The sequence below is a fragment of the Falco punctatus genome, assembly GCF_963210335.1.
Source record: "Falco punctatus genome assembly, chromosome: 3".
Lineage (NCBI taxonomy): Eukaryota > Metazoa > Chordata > Aves > Falconiformes > Falconidae > Falco > Falco punctatus.
Genome location: NC_137582.1, coordinates 15,417,991 through 15,440,898, shown reverse-complemented (window position 1 = coordinate 15,440,898; position 22,908 = coordinate 15,417,991). Strand labels below are relative to the sequence as shown.

The window sequence follows — 22,908 nt, the reverse complement described above, 5'->3', positions numbered from 1 at the left end:
TAAAAATAAAGCCTCAATTATTGTGATCATAATTTTTTATGTATGAAGCATTTAAAACTACTTTTAAAATGAAAAAAGAAAGTCATGTGAACTCTAAAATTCAGATTATTCTTTTTTTAAACCAAATCTGCACTTTATCCTCATACCAATTTAGAGAGATTTTCATATTCCTAGCACCAATATATATATATATATATATAAAATACTTTATAGTATTTAACCCTCTTAAAGTGTCCTTTCCAATCCCAGTACAATCTGCTCTTACTTTAGAGGTTGCAAAGTACTGAATAGTTGATTAAAATCTAGATCTGTAAAATTTTGATGAAATCTACACAACATTTAAGCTTTTTTTTATTATTTATTATTTAAAAAAAAAGAGTTAATCGATCTGCAGAGAGCTTAAAGTTGTGGAAAATAGATATTGTTACAGAGGCAAGTGTGAAAAAAATCCTCTGGAAGTAGAGGTAGACAGGAAACAAATGGTCAAAAAATAGTTCTCTAATGGAAAAAGAGATTAAGAGAGGATTACAGTTTTCCCACAGATAACAGACAGGAGAAACTAAATATGCCAACAATAGAGTGAAGACTAAGGGGTGTCTTATTCTAGAGCCCTGAGACCCACACTGGAAAAAAAAGAATGTGTGTTCATACCCAGAAAACAAAACAATTCTCTTCTCACCTGCACAAATGGTTCTTTAGGGTGGTTGAGCTCAAATTCTCTGTGGAAATTGAATGAAATAATATCCAAATTGTTTTAACTTTCAAAATGAGCTTCAATTGAATTGAATCTCCTATGGGTGATTCTCCTATGGAGTGGAGTGGAGGAGTGGAATCTCCTATGAGAAAGAGGTTAGCTGAAAAGTAGGTGTCCAGTAAGCGAGCACGAGGACTTGCAGGGAGGAATTGTCTGCTAGGGTGTTCTTAGACAGGACTCTTCTCATCAGACCATTTAATGAAGAAAACCAAACCAAACTTGTAATTATGCCTGGAGATACCTGCCTTTGTATCACCTTGATGGGAAGCATCCCCAGAAGCCCAGTAGACTGGGTACGATGCCAGCCTGGACCTTCTCGCCTGAGTACTCTTTGCAAGACTAGAGGCAGGCAGTGGCTGTTCCCCACCAACTCTTAATTGCTCCTTCTTCTACCTTTCACCTCCTTTTCCTTTGCCGGTGTGCTAGACACCCAAGAAAATATTCTTAAGACTTAGGGAAGACACAGAGAAGGAGTTTTATTTCCATGTAAGAGAACCTTCCCTTGGTGGAATTTGAAACGAAGCCTGCAGAGAAAGGGGTCTGCCTGCTAAAGGGTTAATGCATTGTAGCTTTAGTACCTTTTAGCACTAGGTAACCCCAATGAAATTGCACAAATGTAGTGCTAAAGTAGAAGAATCTCTATTTGGCTTCTCAGAGCTTAAAACCCAGAGGTTTCCTTTCTGAGTTGAGTGTAGTCCCTCCCAAGGGCTTAGCGCAGCAGTGGCAGTGCAGCTTTGCTGGTGAGCTCTGTGCACCAGGTAGGGAGTTTTCTTTTCATGAGCAACGCAGCACCCGCTACAGTGAGAACAAGTACAAACACCTCGCCAGGGGATGAATATAAGCATCACACAGACCTGGACTGATTTCACTTATCAACTCAAACAACTACAGAGAAGACTTCTTTCACAAGATACCATCAGATGCTCTAAATCTACCAGAAATAACGTAAATAAAATGTTTCAGAGAGAAATGTTTCAGAGAGACTTTATCTAATTCTTTTTAAAAAAAAAAACAACAAAAGAAACAAACAAAAAAAAACAACCCACTAGTCCAATCCACAGGTTATTAGTGTTAGTATCATACTGTGTAACAAAGTTGCTTAGCTTGAAAGCAGCCTCCCACCCATATTTCCCTATTGCTTAATTCAGACTTCATCAGTCTCAGGGGTCTAGAGAGGTCTTGGATGGAGAGCAGAAGTGTGGCCATGACATAGAAATTTCTTAATTATGAGTAAAATTACTTTTCTATGAATAGCAGTACTGTAATGTGATCTTATTACAAGATAAGAAGTAAGCACCGGACTGTTTTTTTAAGTCATTTAGCTACTTAAATTCTGTGATGTTCCCTTCCTAGACATTTTAAGGATTCATTTCCAGCTTCAGTCATAAGAAATGTTGTAAGTCAAATATTAACCTCCTTGCATAATTGTTTTCAGCTATGTATATCTTGGCATATGTATGTGTGGTAGAGGAAAAGGCAGAGCAGCAAAGTTACCTGAGAGACTCTACAATTATAAATGGTAGTATTTGAGCATTTAAAATGTTAGACAAATTTCAAGTAAATATGAATTACTGGAGAAAGAGGAGGTAAGGACACCAGAAGTACATTGTAAATTCAGTTCTTCATAAAGTCATCATTTCAATGTGTCTGGATTTAATATGTCATTCATGTAAAACTTGGGGATTTTGTATGATGATCAATAGAAATGAAAATGAAATTTAATGCAGGTTCCTACTCTTCATTAAGGCAATTTCACAGCATTTTTGCAATGAAGGAAATTGCATACTAATTGTTTTTGAAAGTTTTGCAGTAGCTAATTAAAGAAGTAAGTTATACTTTCTATTTTCATTGCCCAGATATGACAAAAGGAGGATCACCTGCTGTGTCCTTACAACGAAATCAAGGTAAAAAGGAAGACAGTGTTTTTGAAGTGGTTATTAACAAAGTACAGCACTGTATGTTAACTTTTTTAAACTCCCAGATGTCAAATCAAAATATTGACCCAAAATTTCAAACAGGCAGTGGAAAGTGATGATATCGTTGGAATGAAAGGGACTTAAAAGTAAGAATCTCATATTTGTTTTTTATTCATATTTACAGGGTGTTGAAAACAAAACTGCAGGGCATTTTATGGCTACAGTTTTTGGTTGGTTAACTGTGTATCTTAAAGACAAGCAGCTAACTACAATTCATTAGAAAATATTCTAATAATATTTTCATATCTATTGATATTCTGAATAATATATTCATATAGATGAAAATATATTAATTAGAAAAATATAAATTAATCATTTGATCAATAACTGGTAAACTGAGACTCTTTTTATGACACATTATTTTGTGTGTGCTACCTTCTCTAGCTTGCTTCTCCAGAATGTCTACCTTTCTATACTGTTTTCCTGGTAGCCACCAGCAGTGAAGTCTCATTTAACTAAGCCAAGCTCTGAAATGTCTTAGCTCTTCACCAAAATTCAAATTTTGTAGTGAAAATTGGGAAAGAAATAGACACAGATGTTCCCCCAGTTTCACAGAGTGCTGGGATTTCTAAGTGGTGACACACATATTATACCATACAGTTAAGTGCACAAACATCATTAGCAATGACTGCTGGAGTAATTCTCCTTTGTATCCACAGTACTGTTCATTTTATTAATAGAGTAATTAGAGTTAGAAAATTCATTGTAATTGAGAATGCTAATATGTACTTGTTAACAACCCCAGGTGCTTACAAATAATAAAAAAATACTTAAAAACTCAGATACGTGGTGAATTAGTCCCTTTTGAAAATACAGCTCAAACTGTCTGAAATACTGCTGAAAATTTTACTCAAAAGTCTTGTTGAGAGTAAACAGTGATGGGGGAGGAAGGATCAAAAAGCTGTAGGAGCCTAACTGTACAGAGTTTTTGAAACATGGAAACTGGAAATTAAGTCATTTAATAGCTTTGAAAAACTTTGCCCAGGCTCCTTAAAGTCTTTTCCATCATAAAGGTCTGCACTTCACCCTCTTCCTTCCTGAGCGGTAAGTGAATGAATTGCAATTACCGTAAAAGCTGAACTTATACCTGAGGATATTGTCTGTGGACAATGAACCAACGGAGTTAATACAGATTTACGGAGACAATGCATGGCACGCAGGCATGTCTGCACAGCAAAATGGCTTTGACCGTCAAATCAGAAAACCTCACTGCAATACTGAAACAGAGCAAGGAGTCCTTAAACTCTGAAAACCTCACAAAAGGAAGAGAGCACTGAAAAATAACATTTGGCAAACAAACTATCTCACCTAACTGTCCAAATTTCAGCTCAGAGTAGCACAACCAACAACAAAAACAATGTTTTTCATCTCTGGTGGGATATTGGTGGTTTCACCTTGTATTTTCATCACACTTAACAGAAAAGTATGATGGCAAATGAACAAATGAAACTGCTTTCACTGAAAAAAATTCAGCTTGTCTATATGAAATTTATCAGGATGTACAGAACAATCTCTTGCTTGTCACTACAAGACAAAAGCTGATACAATAAAAACTTTGTATTTGTATTCCAGAAAATCTGCAAATATTAAGGGATTCCTAAAAATCTCTGAAATGCAAAGAGATTCCTACTTATCAGTATTATTGTTCCCTTGCACAGCTCCACATCTGATGGCACCTCTCGTTTGTCTCTAAAACATAGATTATAAAATGTTTGGCTTGCAATTGGGTGACTTTCCATGACTGGCTTTTTTAGGCATTACACAATACTGAATAATGACAGCAATAGCATTTAGAGTTATTAGAATGACAGATGATTGGAGATGACAAATCTAAAGGATACCAGGAATTTGGAAGGGCCATTTTGAGAGTACAGAAACTTGCTTTCTTAGTTTTAACAATACATGGTAATGAACTGAAGCATATTTGAAGCATTTATATAACCTTTAAAATTACAAAAAATTGGATTCTTATTCCGCAATTACTTACTGAAGAACATACCACCCCATGGTTTTAACTCATGTTTTTTCTTACTTTAATTTTACTGGTCTTCTGATTTAAACAAAGGACAAAACCAGACCCTATGGGACCTATCCAGCAAGCTGTCATACCTCCTATGCTGCATCATATGTATGACCTGTCAATACAATTACCCATTGTAATTACTTATTATTTTCAATTTAAGAAGTAGAAGCTGTGTGGGGTGGAAACAAACCTTGAGAGAGATTTTAATTACATCACCCATTTATATAAAAAGTAGCAGTACCATTACTGAAAGCCACAAAAAGCTTGACCCTGCTGTAAGAAACCTTAAGTTTAGACAGTTCATGAGAAGTGGAGGAGAAACAAATCAGAATGGAACAGAATTTGGAATTTCTGAAAGTATTTCTTGGGAGAATTACACAAATAAGTATTCCTATATTTTCTCTTCACATATGTAGCTCCTTAGCCATATTTTTAGAACTTTTCAGAAGCCACATCACAATATTGGTCTGCACACACTTCCTTACCCCCTCCCCCCCGCCCTTCCCCCCCCCCCCCCCTTCATAAACCAGAGCTATTTTCTAGAAAGTCACAGAGTGAAGTTATTAAACTTCATCATGATTTAATCCTTACTTTTTAAAATGTGATATGCATGAACAGGTAATATGATTTTTACATTCATGTCAAGTACAGATCTCCTGTATCATGAAATACATGACTTCAAGACAGAAAAATGTTAGCAGTCACTGAATTACTGCCTGTGGATACTGATCAAGTGAACATGAACAAGCTGCTCAGGAAAAGCAGTCACCTAAAATGTGACATTGCCAGTCTTCTTAAAGAAGTTATGTTTAGAAACTGCTTAAATGAGCCACTACTTCAGAAGCAAAGGGAAAGAATAAAAGACTGAGGGAAACAGGTTCTCCATTCCTCAAGACATTCTAGTATTGGAATATTTTGTCATTGTTGTCCCAAATATAAACAAAAAGCTGAAATGTATGTTACATGTATTTAGAGAGAGAGAGAGAGTTGTGGTAATAACACAGTTTCAGAGTTCCAACAAATTAAATCAGATGTATTTCAAAATGTTTTGTTCCTAAATTTTGGGTTAGTTTATCATTGAATTGAGATCTTTCATTTGGTGTCTTGATGTCTGTATTTTTATGTAGCCTGAATTTTCCTTTTCCTTGGCCTGAATACCTTTTCTCTTATGCCTTTCCAGTCATACGATGCCTATGACACACTACACTGGTTATAGGGGAGTCTCAGCCGCAGTGAGGTAACTCTCCAGGAAGCTCTGCCTTCAGGGGACAGCACAGCTCTGAAGCCTTGCAAGGCACTGGGCCAAGACAAAATGTGCAGTTCAACACTGACTGATTAAAAACAAATATTTCAGTCCCAACTCCTACTTCCCCCCACCACCAAAAAAAAAAAATATGTCTGACTTCTTAAACCCCATCCAAATGCAAACATTCCGTCTTCATTTTCTGAATAGGAGATAAAATTTCAGCAACATTGAATTTCTCAAAAAAAGGAGTTGTCTGTAGAAATTTAATTTCTCATGACAGAATAAATTAATTCTAACGGACAATTCTCAGAATCATCTGGAATGGGAATCTTTTGCTAGCTTATTATAAAGATTTTTACAACAAACTCTAGAAAACAATGATCAAAGTAAAACTTACAAAATATTAGTTTATAAAAGATTGGACAAGAAGAAAAATGTAAAAAACCTCTAAACTCATAAAACCCCACCAAACATAAAAATGTGCTTCTAGACTTAAAATGAGAATAGAGCATCCTTGATAGCATCCCTCAAAGCCTCTGCAGTCAGCAACGGCTGGAGAGATGTGCTGGCATAGGTAACTCGCATTACTCAGCACAGTCATGCATTCATACTGAGTCATTAGTCAGTAGAGTCTAGAATGGGACATCTTGCTAGATCTCTGTATAAAAGTATGGCTTTCAAGAAGTAAATGAAATAAAATTGAGAAGCAATATACACATCTATGCAACAGGACAAAATGAATTGGCTAAGTTCATTTGAAAATGAAATAGCAGTGTAACGTATACTTTATATATATATCGAGAGAGATATACACACACATACATACTGGTTGTATTTTGATCTTAATGCAAGTTTTCAAACAGTGAGTGAACCTTCTGATATTCCAGTGTGAATGCAACATATGTATAGCATGCTGCATCTCGTTTCTGCTCCCTTGGTACAAAACAATAAGCAGCAAACTTCTTTTTATTCAGTGCCTGTTATTTTGGATTGGGCAAGATGATCTATCTAAGAGCAGCCGTGCCCGCTCAGATCAAAAGTTCACCTAACTCAGTATGCTGTTGCAGACAGTGGCCAAAAGGAGATTTATAGGGAGGACTTTAAGAACAGAGAAAGCATCTAGTGATGCTTCCCTGCAGTGGCCTTCCAGTTCCAAAAATTCACCTGTGACCCAGAGGTGACACTTTAGTATCTTCTCTGCCTAGATAGAGTTCACGTCCATGAACTTGCTTCATGTCCACTTGACTGAAACAAGTTTTAGTATCCACAACATTCTAAAGCATGAAGTTCCCCAGCTTAACTCCTCTTGTGTTAAAGAACCATTTTTAAACACCTGCCAGTTGCTGTTTCATTTGATGGCCCCTTCTTGTATGGGAAAGGGCAATGAACAGCCATTCTCTATTAATCCCATTTCCCAGCAACAATCTTTAAGATGTCATATCAGTTTGATACACACCAGTAAAATAACAGCATGCAACTCATTTAAGCTGCACAAATCAGATGGCATCACATTGGAGTCAGTGAGACTGCAAAAGCCTGGCCTTGTCCAATTATCAATTGCAGATAATACAAAAATCAGATTGTTTCTCCAATACCTGTCGCTGATTTTCTGTCTCTAGTCTCAGTCTGGCTTCGACACATCTTCTGGTCTCCAGGAAGGCTTGACGTTGTGCTCTGTCTGATAGGTAGCTAATGAAGATTCCTGCGGTGTTCATACACATAAATAACACTGCCTGAGCCGCTATCTGCAATGAACAACAAAACAGGATTTGATCAGAAATAAGAAACAAAAATACCTGTTTGGGGAAGGCTGGGGGGGGAGAGGGAGAGGGGGTGGGAGGAGAGAGAATGAGACTGCTCTGCAGTCATGTCAGCTGTAAAAATAGCAGGAAAGTTTGCATAGAAGAATCTCTTGGATCTTAATTAGAGGCATCAAACGTGTAAAATTCTCTCTGCCTTGAGGAAGAAATATACAGTGTTTGGGGGCATTAAACTCTAGTTGAACCACAAATGATGTTTCCAAGAACTGACTCACAGGGCTTTAGTCAGGAATGATTACAAACATAATTAACAATTTGTTTTTGCACTGCCTCTTCTGTAAAAACAACTTTGTGATTTGTTCCATGGCTTAGTTTGAGAAGAAAGCCAGCTTAAGGAAAACAGAGTGTCAGTTAGCTAAGAATTAATATCAGTGATAAAAGGTATTCTGTTCTTATTAACCAAATTAAATTAATTCATTTTCAGCTGATGCCAAAGCACAAGCTTGCAGAATCTGAATCCTGAAGCTTTCTACAGGGGAAGCTGAAAGGATACCCACGTTCTTGCATAGCAGGTGCTGTGTACACAGACCTTCACTAAGGCCTATGTAAGACCTGCACTCTTTTTCCTCACAGAAGATGCATCAAGGCTTTTTCCGTTGCAATATGAACATAAAAGAGCCAAATGGGAGTCGGGTCCTGGGGCAGCATAAATTTCAGTGGCTTACTGCTCTTTCATTGATACCTCTGTGCTCTGTATGTTTGTACAGCAGGGCACATCAACACCATGGCAGTGAGGATTGCTGGGGAAACGGAGTAAGACACAATATTTGCCTGCACTAGAGACCTGCAGTTTCAGCAGCTTTATGCAGCACCTCACCCCTGTTACGGGTTGAGAATTCGTGTGAACCTTTCTCAGTTTCCACTTCACCTTGCCTTTTCTTAAAGTTGTGAGAGGGTCAAGAGTCCAAAGGTCGTTACTATTCCTCAAATGCAGCGTGCAGGGCCAACTCACTCTGACTGCTACCTTAGCTAGGGAACCACCGGGGCACAGTGAACCAGCTGAAAGACTGCAAACCTCAGCTCCCATCTTCCTGCCAAGGTCCAGTCACAGCCACTGTGCTGATGAGGTCCCACTGGGTGGACCTGCCTTGCAGGATCACACCTTGCTCCCAGTGGCAGACCAGCTGTGGAGTGGGAGGGGGCTACAGTACCCTGTGGCCACATCGCCTGCCCAGCAAAGCTGCCCAGGCTCTGACAGCTATGGACCATAATCTATGGGTGATAGCTACAGGATCAAAACAGCATCAGAAAAGCCACATCAGGTCAGATCGAGCGTTTGGGGATGCTGTCTCTGACTGCAGAAAACAGAGCACCCAGGCCAAAGAACAAGGATAAAACAGTAGATACAAGTACAAGAATAAAGCAAGCATTCAGTGATGTTTTGTCAAAAGTCTTGAATGCTCCAGTAATCTGTGGTTGCGGAACATTGTGGGCTAGAGGTTGCATTTTTGTAGTATTATCTGATAGTCTTCCTAAAATCAAAGTGTTTCTTGTCCTAGTAGTAGAGAGAAAACATTGATCCAAACTCCATAATCTCATTGTGATGACTCGCCTCAGATCTGCAGGTCTTGCTCCTCACATTCACGTGGGTTTCAAAGTGAGATTTGATATCAAATCAAAGGCATCTGGCAGAAACTTCAGCTTTATATATTCCCGTATTTCCGAATCTGGATAGTACAGGGAATTTATTTACAATTTATATGCCATGATTAAATAAGAATGCATATCCTGGCTCCAGCTGAAGTTTTGTTTAACCTTTGCCAGTAATAGATGTCTAGGCAAAGTCTGTGAGATACAGGGCATGATTAGCATGACCCTTGCATCTTCCTGGCTTCCAGGATCCTGTGGTTTACAGCAGCTCTGAGCTGGAGGTGGCACACTCTATCCGGCTGCTTAACTTTTCCTGATACCTTGTTGAAGTTAATTGTACCTTTGGCCCCTATGGCATTCAGTGACAAAGATTTCTACAATTTAATTAGGCACTTTGTGATAAAAATGTTTCCTTTTGTTTGCTTTAATTCACAGCCTTATCATTTCTTGGAGCGCCACATCATGCTTATAAACAGTGACTAATTCCTAAATTATCTTCCTCTTACCATTCTGGATTTTACTGACTTATAGCATTACCCCTTCCTTTTATTTTTTTTAAAGGGAGGAATTTGAGGCTATTTAGTCTCACTGCATTTGTCCCCATTCCTCCTCTATGCTTACTGCTTTTTCCATTATCTACCTCACTCTGTTTTACTGGAGACAGGTTGCCCCAGACCAGCCAGATTCCCCCAGACACCTTCTGCCTTTCCTCCAAGGTAAAATGGAGAATGCAGTAATTCAGCCCATGAGGTAACTCCTTTACTAAGAGGGGTATGACAGGCTGACATAAAACCAGTACAGAATTAGGTTGTTCAGCAGGACAACTGAAATCAGCTGTGAGTGGCTGGAGGAGTTAATATTTCATCCCTTTTTGACTGCCTTGAAGATAATCAATGCTTACACACAAGGAAAGCTAGAGTATAGGGTGAAAAAAAAAAAAAAGCCTTCCACAATGTCTGAAATGTGCATTTCAACAGTGAAATCAGTGGCAGGATGCTCTCGTTTGCTTGCACATTGAATTGCAAGTTCCTCATGAGCCCAGCTCAGCCACCCTTCTCTGCTAATACTCAGGACTAGTGCCACTCACTTCAGCAGATCTCCTTAGAGCAAATGCAGTAGAATTTGGCCTTCAATTAGATTTCACAAGCACATAATTTGATTTGGACAAAGGGAATTATGGAAAACATGTTACAGGTAAAACAACAGCTTACTCAGAGGCAGAATCTGCTTTTCTTACACATAGTAGTTTGATTGAAACCAATTTAAAGAGTAAAGCACTATGCCTTGCAAGGATACTAATCTGTGGCTCTTGTTAATAAAGGAGTAAAAAAGAACTGAGTCTTTCATTGCCACTTCTTCCTCCTACAGCTTACTGTGGCCAATTCCTTAAGTCTTGTAGGATTTTCTACTGCTTATCAGGGCCACAAGCCAGGGCAGACTGATTTTGTAAGACATACACAGTTTCATAGCTTTTTGACTGACTTGCAGATAATCAGTGCTCACACAGTAGGACAGATGAGGTATAACATGAAAAAAAGAAAATATTTCCACAGGATTTATAAGCTTTTCAGTCCATTTGTACCTTGCACAGCACTCAAATAAGCAACTATAGCAGAGACAGCAAGTGATCTTAAAAAGTCATGAGTGATAGTCTCGATGTTAAATAGGGCTCCGGGGAGGTCTGCTTCTCAAATATTTAAAAAATGCAAACAAGAAGGCACCCATCACCATGCTGCTTGGGAATATCTGTGTAACAGGATCAGCACTGTCCCTGCTGAACCTGCAGTTGCACATAATCACATAACAGGATGAACAGAGCTAAAGAAACTTACTGGTCAAGATCATGCTGGTAGTTAGAAGCAGCAGTTAAAATTTTTACTCCAAAACTCTGCTTCCCATATTTTTCACAGGGGGTGATTAAGATTTCACAGAGAAATCACTTGTGAATTAAATTTACATTTATAAAGTGTCTTTTATACAGGCATCTCGGAGCCTTTTGCAAAATCAATATGAAAACTAGCCAAAACCAAAGGCAAAGAAAGGAGAGGATGCAGGTCAGATGAGAAAGCCAAGTTTAAAATTGACTTTACACATTGATCCCAATAATGCAATTTTTATCTGTTACTCCTTGTATAAAAATGGCTTTGCTAAGACAGCTAAAACCAAGATAACATTTTGAGTTGATTTGGGAACCACCAGATCTCAGACAATTAAACAATTAAACAATTAAAAGGCACTGGACATAGCTGGTCAGGAAGCAGTATCAATCAAAGTAGGTACAGTATAGTAATGGAACAGAACAGGAAAAGGAAAATACATTGAAAAAATGGTAAAGCAGCTCACAAGTCTGTTGTGAAGTGGTAGGCGGATCAGCCACAGACAGCTTTCAAGACAGGATTGCGTGTAGTTCAGGAAACAGGAAATTCAGAAGGATACAGGTGAGTTACTGAGAACAGAGCTGGGCTAAGGATAACAACAATTTGTAGACATTTCTGCTATTAAGAGAACCTAATTGAGTTTGCCTTGATTTGGAGTTTATACAGAATCCTGTGAGTCTGTGAACAACTGGGAGTGAGGTAAAGAAGGGTTTGCAAATGCCAGAAGTTTCTAAAACTTCAAAAATCATAATTGAAGTGTGTTTCAATTTTGCCATGAATTTCCTTTTTGAAAACATGTGATTGTCCATCAGGGAATATAAAGCCGTAAGGCCAGCTGTAGAGTCTCCTGATTCAATGCTTTCTAAGACCTACCATTAATAGATGTTTAAGGACTGTATAGTGACTGACCAAATTTAGTGCTTCCAAAAAGCCCATAACCTGAGGAAAATGAACACTTAGGAGTGGTTGACAAACCCAACAGACTGGAAATATGTTGATTGATAGCTAGTCCTAAAAGACAGTAATTGCCGCAGACAATCTTCATCATGAATAGTTGAACCAACGGTAGCATACATTCATACGGAAAGCACAGTGGAGGTGGAAGAGAGAAAGCTGAAAACGTTTTGAAATAATTCTGAAGTCCAGGAGGACACTGGACTTGTGTGTTACTACCTCAAGTGCAGAAAGAAACCCTAGTGTGTTCTGCAGAAATAAACCTATTATTAACTTCTTCAGCAGGTACATTTTTTTCTGCTGCGTAGAAACAGAGCAGTGCTGGGGCTGATAGCACTAAAACACATCTGAAAAATAAAGAAATGGTTTTCAATGTCATCTTCAGTTGGACATTCTCAAGGCACATCAGTCCTAAAAACCAGAAATTTCATTAATTACTGAAATGTTCCTGTGGGAAATTATTTAGTTCTTTTCCTATTTTGCTTTCTAGTTTTGGATTGGCTTCAACAATGGATTAGAGTAGTTTTGTCTGTTTGGGGAAAACTGGGAAAGTAAAGCTGTTGTGCTTCTTCTTTAAGAGTGTTTTTAGCATGTGCCACATAAAGAACTGGTTGCTATGGTAATTATTATTGGTTAATTAGGTTTGGAGAAGCATTTTGATTCATCATTAGTTTAACTAAAAATAGCAGCTTGCCACAAGGTTGTTTTTGTAACTAAAATGTCTGAGAAACCCCATTGCCCTCTCTCCCTGCCCCATCACTCCCTTACTGCGGTTACTTTGAGGGGATATAACTTATGCTCTTATAAGAACTGATCACCAGGAATGAACTGAGGGTTACATGAGAAGTGTGGTATTTGAGACCAAAATGTTCTACTTTGTATAGAATAGGAACATCTGGCGGCACAGACTCTACCACTCTCTCACTGCTGAGCTGCAGCAAGCCTCTGCCTCCAGCTGAGACCATGATTTTATGAATCAAAGCTCCTGGCAAAGACACCAGTAAGTACCTGTATCTGTACTGCCTCTTGCCTACCTTGATCCCTTAGCACAGCTTCCCCTTTGTCTTGCCAGATCAGTTATTTGTGGGACCATACTGTGAACTGTATCACGGAACCTGGCCAACTTAAAAAACAAACATTTGGTGTTGGCAGTGATTTTCCTATCTAGAGCAGTCGTCTGATTGAGTTCACAGCACAGCCTCCGCAGGGAGAGGAAACACGTGAAAATTCATAGCTGTCACTGCTGCCAACTCATTAAACTGAAATCATTGCTGCCTCATTGTTAAATCACCTTGTAAGGAGTTTTTTATTCCCCAGGTTCACTCCTGACTTCTCCTGGGTCTAACTGCTAAATGCAAAAGACCATGATAGAGGGGTTTTTTTTTGTTTTTGTTTCAGATTGTCAGTGCTTCTTCATCACCATTTATTGGAAATCAACTTGTCTCAGAAAGATGCCCAAACTGCTGCCAAGACTTTCCAGAAAGCTTTTCTGTCCCTGATCCTCTATATTGTCCAATGCATAAGTACAACAGCTGTTTAACTCTTACTCACAGCTCGAGTGAGTACTAACTCTTTTATCTGATCTACATATACATAGTTCACTGAAAGACAGGAATATACAATACAGATGAGAGGACAGGGATAGAGAAAGGTATTGCTTATTCATGGCAAATTTAGTCAAGCACAGATTGCGATGGTTAAGAGCATTGTTTACCCCACCTACCCCTGATTTGCTAAATGTGAAAGGAGCCATTTTTATCAGTGTCACCTCTTGATTTTGTATTTAGAACCCAGTTTGTGGTTCAGCTGTGCACAGCTCCCATGGGAACATTGGTTGATTCTTCAAAAACTCAGATCTTATTTGTGCCTCTGGGAGAGCTGAGATCTTCTGAGTCTGGTCTTGCTGTTTCCAAGGCAGGTGTTAGAGGACTTCACTATGTACTTAGGGACACAGGCTGGCTTTTAATGTGTGTGAAAACTGCAGCCTGCAAAGCATGTTGGCCCTATTAAAACAGAGGGTGTATCCCAAAGAGTTACTAGATTACCCTCAATGAGAGTAACTGGTCTCAGACACGTTTGTCTCCATCCTGTTGGAGAATATCCTAACACGCCTATTGTTCCTGCACTGACAATGATTTAGAAAACAAAGACCATTTTCCCTCTGAACAATGACACGTTTGCATAAAATCAATTGTTCTAGTTCAAGACAGAATTGAGAAATACGCATCTTTAATATTCCGAGCAGGAGTTTAATTTGCTGTTAGAAAAATAGCTATTTCCTTCTTGCTCGTCCTCTCATTGAATCCATCAGAAATGTAGAAAATTGAATGTCTGATTAAGTTGTTCATAGGCAGCTCAACCCATACAGTTTGGTAAGTCAGCTATCACCTGTGGCAAGACTTCTGCAATGTGGTGTGGTACAAAAGATCTTTCAGGAAAATCGTATCATATCACATCAGACACATAAGGCTTGACACTTGAGTGATGCACAGAAGCAGTCAAGCAAATACATAACCCTGATAGTGCCATCAAGCAGCCCCAAAAGGCAAATAAGTTTCAGTGCATCTCTAAATCCCCTTGAGTTTGCCTGAACATTAGGATTCCGGCATAATCTTACTTTTAAAAAAAGAATAATTTATCTATTCTGGGACTTTGGATAACTTCTTTTTGGTGCTTTTCTTTTTATAGATGTTAAAATGACTAGACATGTCTGGGACAATGTCAGTAGAAGGGTCATAGCCTGTGCATTCAGTTGAATGAACAGAGAGGGTCTTCAATTTTTAGTGTTTTCCATTGCTACAGGGTACTCTGCTGAACTCTCCGACCCTCATCTAGGAACTGATCCTGAACTCCACAATGAAATCCGGTGATCACATCTCCTGTGCGCTGAGCAGCACAGCACGCTTGTCATCATTCTGCACACAGGATGCTATATTACAGATACCTGAAATGTTCCTATTTAGAAAGAACTAAGCTATGCTTTGATGAGAAAATACCTCTCTATTCAGTATTTTCTGTGTGCTGCTTAGGCACCTTCTTCCTCTTCTCTGAGACAGCTGCATTGCAGGGTAATTACAAGGAGAAATCTAAAGCCAAACCTTCCAGATGTCATTATTTTATTGTCCAAAAATGTCACCTCATTTGGTACGTTTAAGTAAATGTAAAAGGCTCAGACAGGAATCTATTTTCTTCTGCAAATATATGTACCCTTGAAACCATAGTATATGTACTAAGCAATTACTTTAAATTACCCATGCTGTCTAACCAGGACCAGATCCTTTAACAACCCACAAAAAACATCAAAAAACCAAGGCACAATACGAATGCCTGCACAACTGAGAACACACTGGAAGCAGCCCATGGCAGTTAGGGTGGGTTAGGAAATGAAGCGATGGTATTCCCCTGGTCACCACTCAGAAGGGAGCTGTGTGGTTTCCTTTTCTGAACTTTGTACGAGTCTGAATATTTCAGACTCATGAAGCTCTCAGTCTGACACTAAAATTTTGCCTACATTTCTTCAATGCAGAAGTTGATCTCCCCTACAAGCTGCACATTTACTGTTCAAAAAAAATACCAAAATAATTACATTCAATAGAAGCCACATTCCATTTAAGGCCACTAGAGAAATAAATTACTCCTAATAAAAATTACAGCATCTAAACAAAGTTTTACAAGAAATAAATCTGAAAAGGGGAAGCATCCGCACAACATCCTAGATATTAAGAATTAAAAATAACTCGGGGGGGGGGAGGGTGGTGGTGGTTATGAAGCAACCCTTACCAAATTCTATTTTTTCCCCTTGAATTACATATGTGGATATCTGAATTGTAAACAACTGTCTTCCAATTCAGATGTACCAGTATTTGGGGATCAGGTGATAGACATTATAAATAACTTCTCAGTGACAAAAAAATCCAGCTGATACCTAGTCTGGAAATGTCTGAGAACACCACTAAGTCTTAAGGTGATCCTGGACACCCTAAAACCAGGACCTCTAAAGTGAAAGTCACTTTTGGAAATTTTCCTCAGATTATCTCAGTAGTTCTGCCTCAGTTGATGCAAGATAGCCAAGGCAGAAGAACTCCTAGTACTTCCCTTCACAGATTATAAAACTGATTAGGAGTAGTGGTAGGAAAAGAAAATAAAATCATCTAAGCTGCTCTGCAGCACTGGAAAGAGTTTAACTACATTTTAAGGAAAACAAAACTAAGCAGTCTGCATTTCTGTTAAGTTTGGGGTGGTGTTCTGCACAGCTGTTTTTATTGCTCTAGAATTCTTATTCGAAGCTGAAAGTCAAAACTGAGTGAGCAATAATTACGTTTGTGGGGCTGACAGCAGTTCATCTTTTCTGACACACTTCATTGCTGTTTTCATCTGATCAAATGTATGCATGTCCTAGCAATTACCTGCAGTATGGACTCTGTGTCTCTTCCCAACAGAGCTGGCAATCGTTGTGCCTTCTGTACAAGCGACCCCACTCCGGTGCACTCTGCAGAGTTGTAACAACAGACTACACAAGAGAAGCTTTTCATTTTTCTTCCTAGCTATGTTAAGCCAGGCCATGTGTGTTTTCCTCCGAATTATCAAGCTGTGGCCACAGGTAGAATAAAGAGGCAAGATTTTGCCAATCATTTTCCCCTTTTGGTGTCACAATGGAAAAAGAAAGAAATAGCAAAACATAATGATCTTAAATTACTCTCGGACTCTTTATGAAGAAATAAAGGCAGCCTTATGAAAGCCATGCCAGCCTGGGTGAGAGTGAGACTAATATCTTTTAAAAAGTGAATTGGTTTAACTAAAATAATACTGAAAATACTAATAATGAAAAAGACATGAGAAATATAATAGTGTTAAGTGTCCTTTTCCAAACAACCCTTGTCCTTCCAAGCCTGCTTCTACTCCAATGGGAAGCTAGCTCTACTGATCAGCTGTTTGTGTTAATCACTTTTACCTGCTGGCAAACAAACAAATCCCCCACAGCTATTCTTGTTTTAAACTATTCACCCCCAAAAAGCCAAAACAGCACTGGAAACAAAGGCTCTTTACACTTTATTATCAGCATTTTTAACTAAAGGCTAATGGCAAGGCGAAGTTTTTCCCACAGTCGCACCTGTAAGTGGCTGTCATTTTGCACAGGTGTCGTTACAGGTGGAGCTTGCCCATTGAATTTGCAGATGATTGATGTGTGAGCCGACAAGAATAGGCTTACAGTTCCCAGAATAGGCTGTAGGTTTGCTAACCCAGAAATATTATGGAAAATAGCTCCTCTTTCCAAATTTACCATTATGGCTACTCTGCTTCCATTTTAAATTATTTTTGGAAAAGTGACCTTAAAACCCCAATTAAAGCAATTTGCTATTCCCTGTTTATTTTTCCCCTCATCATCTCCTTTTTTTTGTTGACTGTGAGGATACCCTGAAAACCAAGAAAAGAGAGAACACAGCAATACCATTTTTAGAGTCCTTTACTAGCAAAACATAAAAAAAAATCAACAAAAAACCTGAACACCTACTTTCTCAGCTACCCCTGATGCCAGCGCTGGGCTCATGGCTCCTGAAGGCCTTCCCTTACTTTGGAGAAATCTTGGGTAGCTTACAGGTAGTGGATAGCAGTCTGACTCCAGTGTACACAGAATTTCAGGCATCCTACACTGAGAACTGATATGACCTTGGGAGACTGCAGGAAACGGTAAGCCCATGAAGGTATGGATGAACCTGCAAGAAAAAGTTTGGGATGGTTGGGGAAGGGGCAATAGGGCCCAGGAGTCTTCATCCTCCAGAGCTGAGCTGCACGCAGCTTAGGCACAGTGGAAGACATGAATCACTCAAGGTTTAAAGGGAATTTTATTAGTAACTATCTAACATTACTCAATATTCTCTTTCAGTCTGCTTTATCTCAACTTTTTTAAACTCTCAGTTAGGTACTATGCTGGAGAGAAAACAGGGAAGGGATGTGGAAGCAAGTGGAAATGTACCAGAGAAAAGCCATGAGAGGTTACACGTTCCAGACCAGCTGGATTAAAACTTTATCTCAGAGAGTTAGGCGAGGACAAACGTTTTCCTTTGTGAAACCTGTGGGTGTTGTTTTGCTATTAGTCATGGTGAATGCTTCAGTGTGGTGAGCTAGAAGAAGTCAGACTAACATCAAAAGTACAGAGAGTGCTGTGGGAAAAAGTTGATTCAGTCCTTTGGCTGGCAGAATACGCCACCAACAAATAACGAAGGATTAGGTTTCTTCTGCCCCTTTGCTAGCAGAGGAGGCATATAGCGCAGGATTCATTCTGCATTGACACTGGTGTGACCTAGGACTAATACCTTTGAAAGCAGTGGCTTATTCTGGTATAAAACAAGGATGAGATTAACATCAAACCCTGATATTTACCGTGGGCCAAATTCTCCTTGCTTGACAATACAAGCCATGTCTTTGTTTTCACTGCTTGTGTAAGCATGAGAAATGGAAACTGGACTGTTCATGGAATATTAAATAAATGATACAAGACAAAACAACCGCTGTCTCTGATGTTGAATAATGAATCCTGCTGATACCAGTGAGAGCTGCTGGAGACTATTAAATCTTGATTGACATAAACTAACAAGAGAAGGCCCCCAGATAGTTTACATCAGGATAACCGTGTATAGGTTCATACAGGGTCTGAGGCAATGCACAGACATGAATGCTGTCCACATTTTTGCAGTTCGGGTTGTTTAAAGACACCCATTCAGGGGCAAGGTCAGTCTTAACCTGCTCATACAGAAGCTCATTGGCTTCAAAGAGAAATTTTGCTGGGCTTAGCAGTGTTTGGTCTTAGTGATTATTTAGCTCACGTATCTCCTATTTAGATCAAGGTAGTAGCGGTCAGGATACATAAACATTGCTCTCTTAGTACTCAGCAGAGGAGTGCTTGCAAAGAAATTGTGTGTGGCCTTGGACATGCTGGGGTACAAACACCAAGGCTGACAATGTTGTGGTTTATGGCACAAAAAACATCCCAGAATTTAAGTCAAGAATTAGCTGACAAGGTGGATTTCTTACTGGAATTTCAGGCAGGGGAGAGAACATTACTTCTGAGCCTCAAAAAAGAAAACCAAAGACAATCAGTTTTATAAACTGATTTCCCAGTTGGCTGATGTTTTCTGAAAGCCAGACAGCACCAATAGTTAAATCTGTGAAACAGTTCAAGGAGAAAGGACACAGTTAATGACAGGCTGAGACATTTTAGTGTTTAATGCTTGAGCCAAACCCTATTCTGTTTGATGGAGATACACCTTCTGGCTCCGACAGCTTTTCAAGCAGTTTCCTCCAACAATCTTAGTTTGTTAGCTATCAGTACTCAAGTGAAATGAAGCATTTCAGATATCCTAGGGAATTGCTTATGTCTCCTTCTTGATAACAGTTTGAAAGGATAAAATCAGTTCTTAGAGCATAAGTTCTGCCTCCCAACCAGTTAGCATTGACCAAATATACCCTTTCCAAGGCATGTACAAATGCTTCAAACTGCAAAAAATTAGAATTTCTGTTCCTAAAGGAAAATAAGACTCCAGCCAGGCCCCACTGCTCAAGTTCTTTTCTTTTTGTTTAGATAGTGCAAGGCTGAAAGCAATTAAAACCATGACTATAGATGGCACTACAAACATGGCAGTTGCAGATATTCAGCTGACATCTGATGGCCAATACTGTACAGTAACCACATGTGTAACCTGGATTAAATTCTGTGTAAAAACAAGAAAAAGTTCAAATGACTTCTTCACGTTGCCCTCCTTGTGAACATCCACATCCATTTGTCAAAGGCAGCTTGATTAATCATTACGTGAGCGTAAAACTAACGTGCTTTTGCAACAAGCACACAATATACCTGTATCATAAATAACTCTTGTCATACATTCTGGCCTGCCTTCCTGTCTTCTGACATGTTACTATGTATTATTTCTGCAAACAGTTTGTAAAAAAGACAAAACCTCTAAGTCATGCCAATTATTCTTTTTTTAAGGAGAAAAAATGTTAATAAAAAAGTAGAACCAGTCAGACTAAATACCTCATGATGATATTTAAAAAAATAAATACATAAATTTGGGAACAGTGTCTGGAGACAGGCAATACAAATCTGGAAAAGCACAAAAGTTTTATGAAGGGCTATTTTAACAAATTTCTTTAATGAGAACCAAAAAGTGTGTGTGTTGTAAAATTGTCAGTTCTTAGCAGATATATAAAACCTTCACATTTTTTTCTCTTTCTCTAATTAGTAGCAAAGATGTGCAACTACTGCATTTCTGGGCAGCTCAGACTTGTATGTGTACAGCTGCCTTTCTTAGACCGGTACAAATCTGGTGGCATCCAAAAGAGAAAATGTGGCTACCTAGAGATATTTAACATTCAGAAGGTATCTATAGCATGTGGGCAGCATATGGTAGCTCTCAGCTTTCAGTTTCCACTAAGTTCAATTAGAAACTATAATGGAAGAGTCATTGCCACCCAGAGTTGCAGAATCCCTCCTCTGGGAGATGAGAGCTCCTACTCACCTCAGTAGTCCATAAAGACTCTTTGCTGGATCACAAGGGCAGACATTGCTGATCTGCAGGACTTACAGTTGTGAGAGGTGATAGCTCAGGAGCCAGTCCAGTCCAGGACTTGCAGGAACACAGCCTTACCACTGGATTTGGATGGGATAATCCAGACATTCCTGGAAAAATGCTTCCTAATCCAAAAATTGTCTCTGTGCACATCTTCAAAATTATTATAATGATAAAAAAAAACCCAAACAAAACAAACAAAAAAAACCCCCCAGGATGACCTACCCCTACCTACCACCTTACTTTCATGAGAACAAGAGCACCTGTATTTCACATGTTTATACTATCCCCTGAACAGAACATCCAGTATCAATTTGCAAAGTATTCATCTTTCAGAGAGATCCCTGTGTCTGACAGGAGTAGAAATGGTTGCCTGAAAATCTTTCATTAAGGATTTCTGTATAGTTGCTCTGAATGGCTGATAGTGATTTGTAGTCTGGAAATAAAGACATTTTGCTAAAAGACTGAATTGCCCTTCACAACATGAAAAATATGATTAAAATATGCTGGCAAGGTCGGAGTTTATTGCCGTTGAAAAGAACATTAGCCACCATGTTCCCTGAATTACAATTGTGTGCTGCTAAGGCCTTTTCCTTTACTGGAGAAGGAAGGAAACATTTTGTGTCTGTTCAACAGTAAAAGCTCAATTCTCTGCTTTCTGGCAGGGTGGGATGCTCGCCCCAGGAAAGATGCTATGTTTCTCCAGTAACAGAAAGCAGCCTCAGGTCTAATGGACCCATTGCGGGTGTTACTCATGGAGAAACTTTGGAAGAGACAAACTATCCCATGAGGCTTCCCAGTGTGTGAGGTGAATATAGATGCAAAGGAACAGCCAAGACTCTTCCACCTCTTAACAATGCTCCAGCTACTCAGCAAGCATGAAATAATCTCTATATTTACTTATGGCACTGTATGTCTAAATTGTTCCCATTATTTTCATATGTACCATATATCTAAGACCAGTTTTAAAGTCAGCTGTAGTCCCAAAGATTTCAGAGACAAAATCTGTATCTTTTAGTGTACACAGGTGCTTACATACTTGGCTTAGAGCAGGGACAACCAGGAAAATTCTTATTCTTTGTAATTAAGTGGCATATGCATCACAAATGTATTAAATTAACAGAATCTACAATAATGACGATCTGCTGCATATATTGATATTTTTTTGTCTACATAAAAATAAAACAAATCAGACCAGGTTTACTACATAAGAGGAGGAAGATTGATGGTCAGATTAAATGAGCTGATGGTGACCTGAAAAATACTTTTCGCTGGGTAAAAATGGCCCCTCCTTATTCAGCAGATTTTCTCTTTTCTGTTTCTTGGCCTTCAACAAGACTTTATTGACAACACAGTCCTTTCACCAGTTGTAAACCTCTTGGAAGAGACAATTAAATTCTGTCATTTTCTTGCACCATGAGCAATATTATTGGCTAATGGTTGATCCATGTCTCTAGCACACCACAGAGATAAATACCTGAAGCTGTGGCATTTCTAGTTCAGACTAATCCATCAGTCTCAGTGTAGCAATCATTAGAGATCCAGAATGGTTTATTTCTTTGGAAACCAGGGGTGAGAACACATTCGCATCACAGCTGCAGTTAGGAGTCAGTATCATTTAATTATAGAAAGTAGGGCATGAGATGACCTTGACAGGTCATTTAACCAATGCTCCAGGTCCTGGATATTACATAAATCACTCTTAAACAACTGCCTCTTTGAACTGCTTAATCATACCTCAGGGTAAAGTCTCCCAAGAAAAATGAGGTTATTTAAGTTGTTGTTATTAGGTTATTGTTACAAGGTTTCTTCTACTATCTAATGTAAATATTCCTTATAATGACTTAAGCACATCATCTCTGGATAGCTATAGATGAAACAAAGAACAATTGATTTCTTCCTCTCTGTTGCAACCCCTTCCACTTTTGAAGGCCGTCACAGCCTCCCTTTACCTTCCTTTTCTCTAGAGCAATCCTATCCTACAAGAGTAGTGAAAACGAGCAGGATCCACTGCAACTGAAAACAATGTGCTTGAAGATCGTCAGCACTTTGTTGGGAGAAGGCTGGTTTCTGTTTTTTGAAAAGAAAGATAGTATCAGGT

At 38.9% G+C, this 22,908-nt stretch overlaps 1 protein-coding gene across 5 annotated transcripts in view; it reads right to left on the bottom strand.

The window, feature by feature from the left end:
• The window catches only part of ADCY8 (adenylate cyclase 8), a 134,593-nt gene that overhangs the window by 95,846 nt on the left and 15,839 nt on the right, over positions 1 to 22,908 (bottom strand). For all 5 annotated transcript variants that reach the window (XM_080379580.1, XM_080379581.1, XM_080379583.1 and 2 more), the window contains exon 2: positions 7,595 to 7,744. In XM_080379580.1, the coding sequence (XP_080235706.1) occupies positions 7,595 to 7,744 (150 nt within the window). The remainder of the gene's footprint in view (positions 1 to 7,594; positions 7,745 to 22,908) is intronic.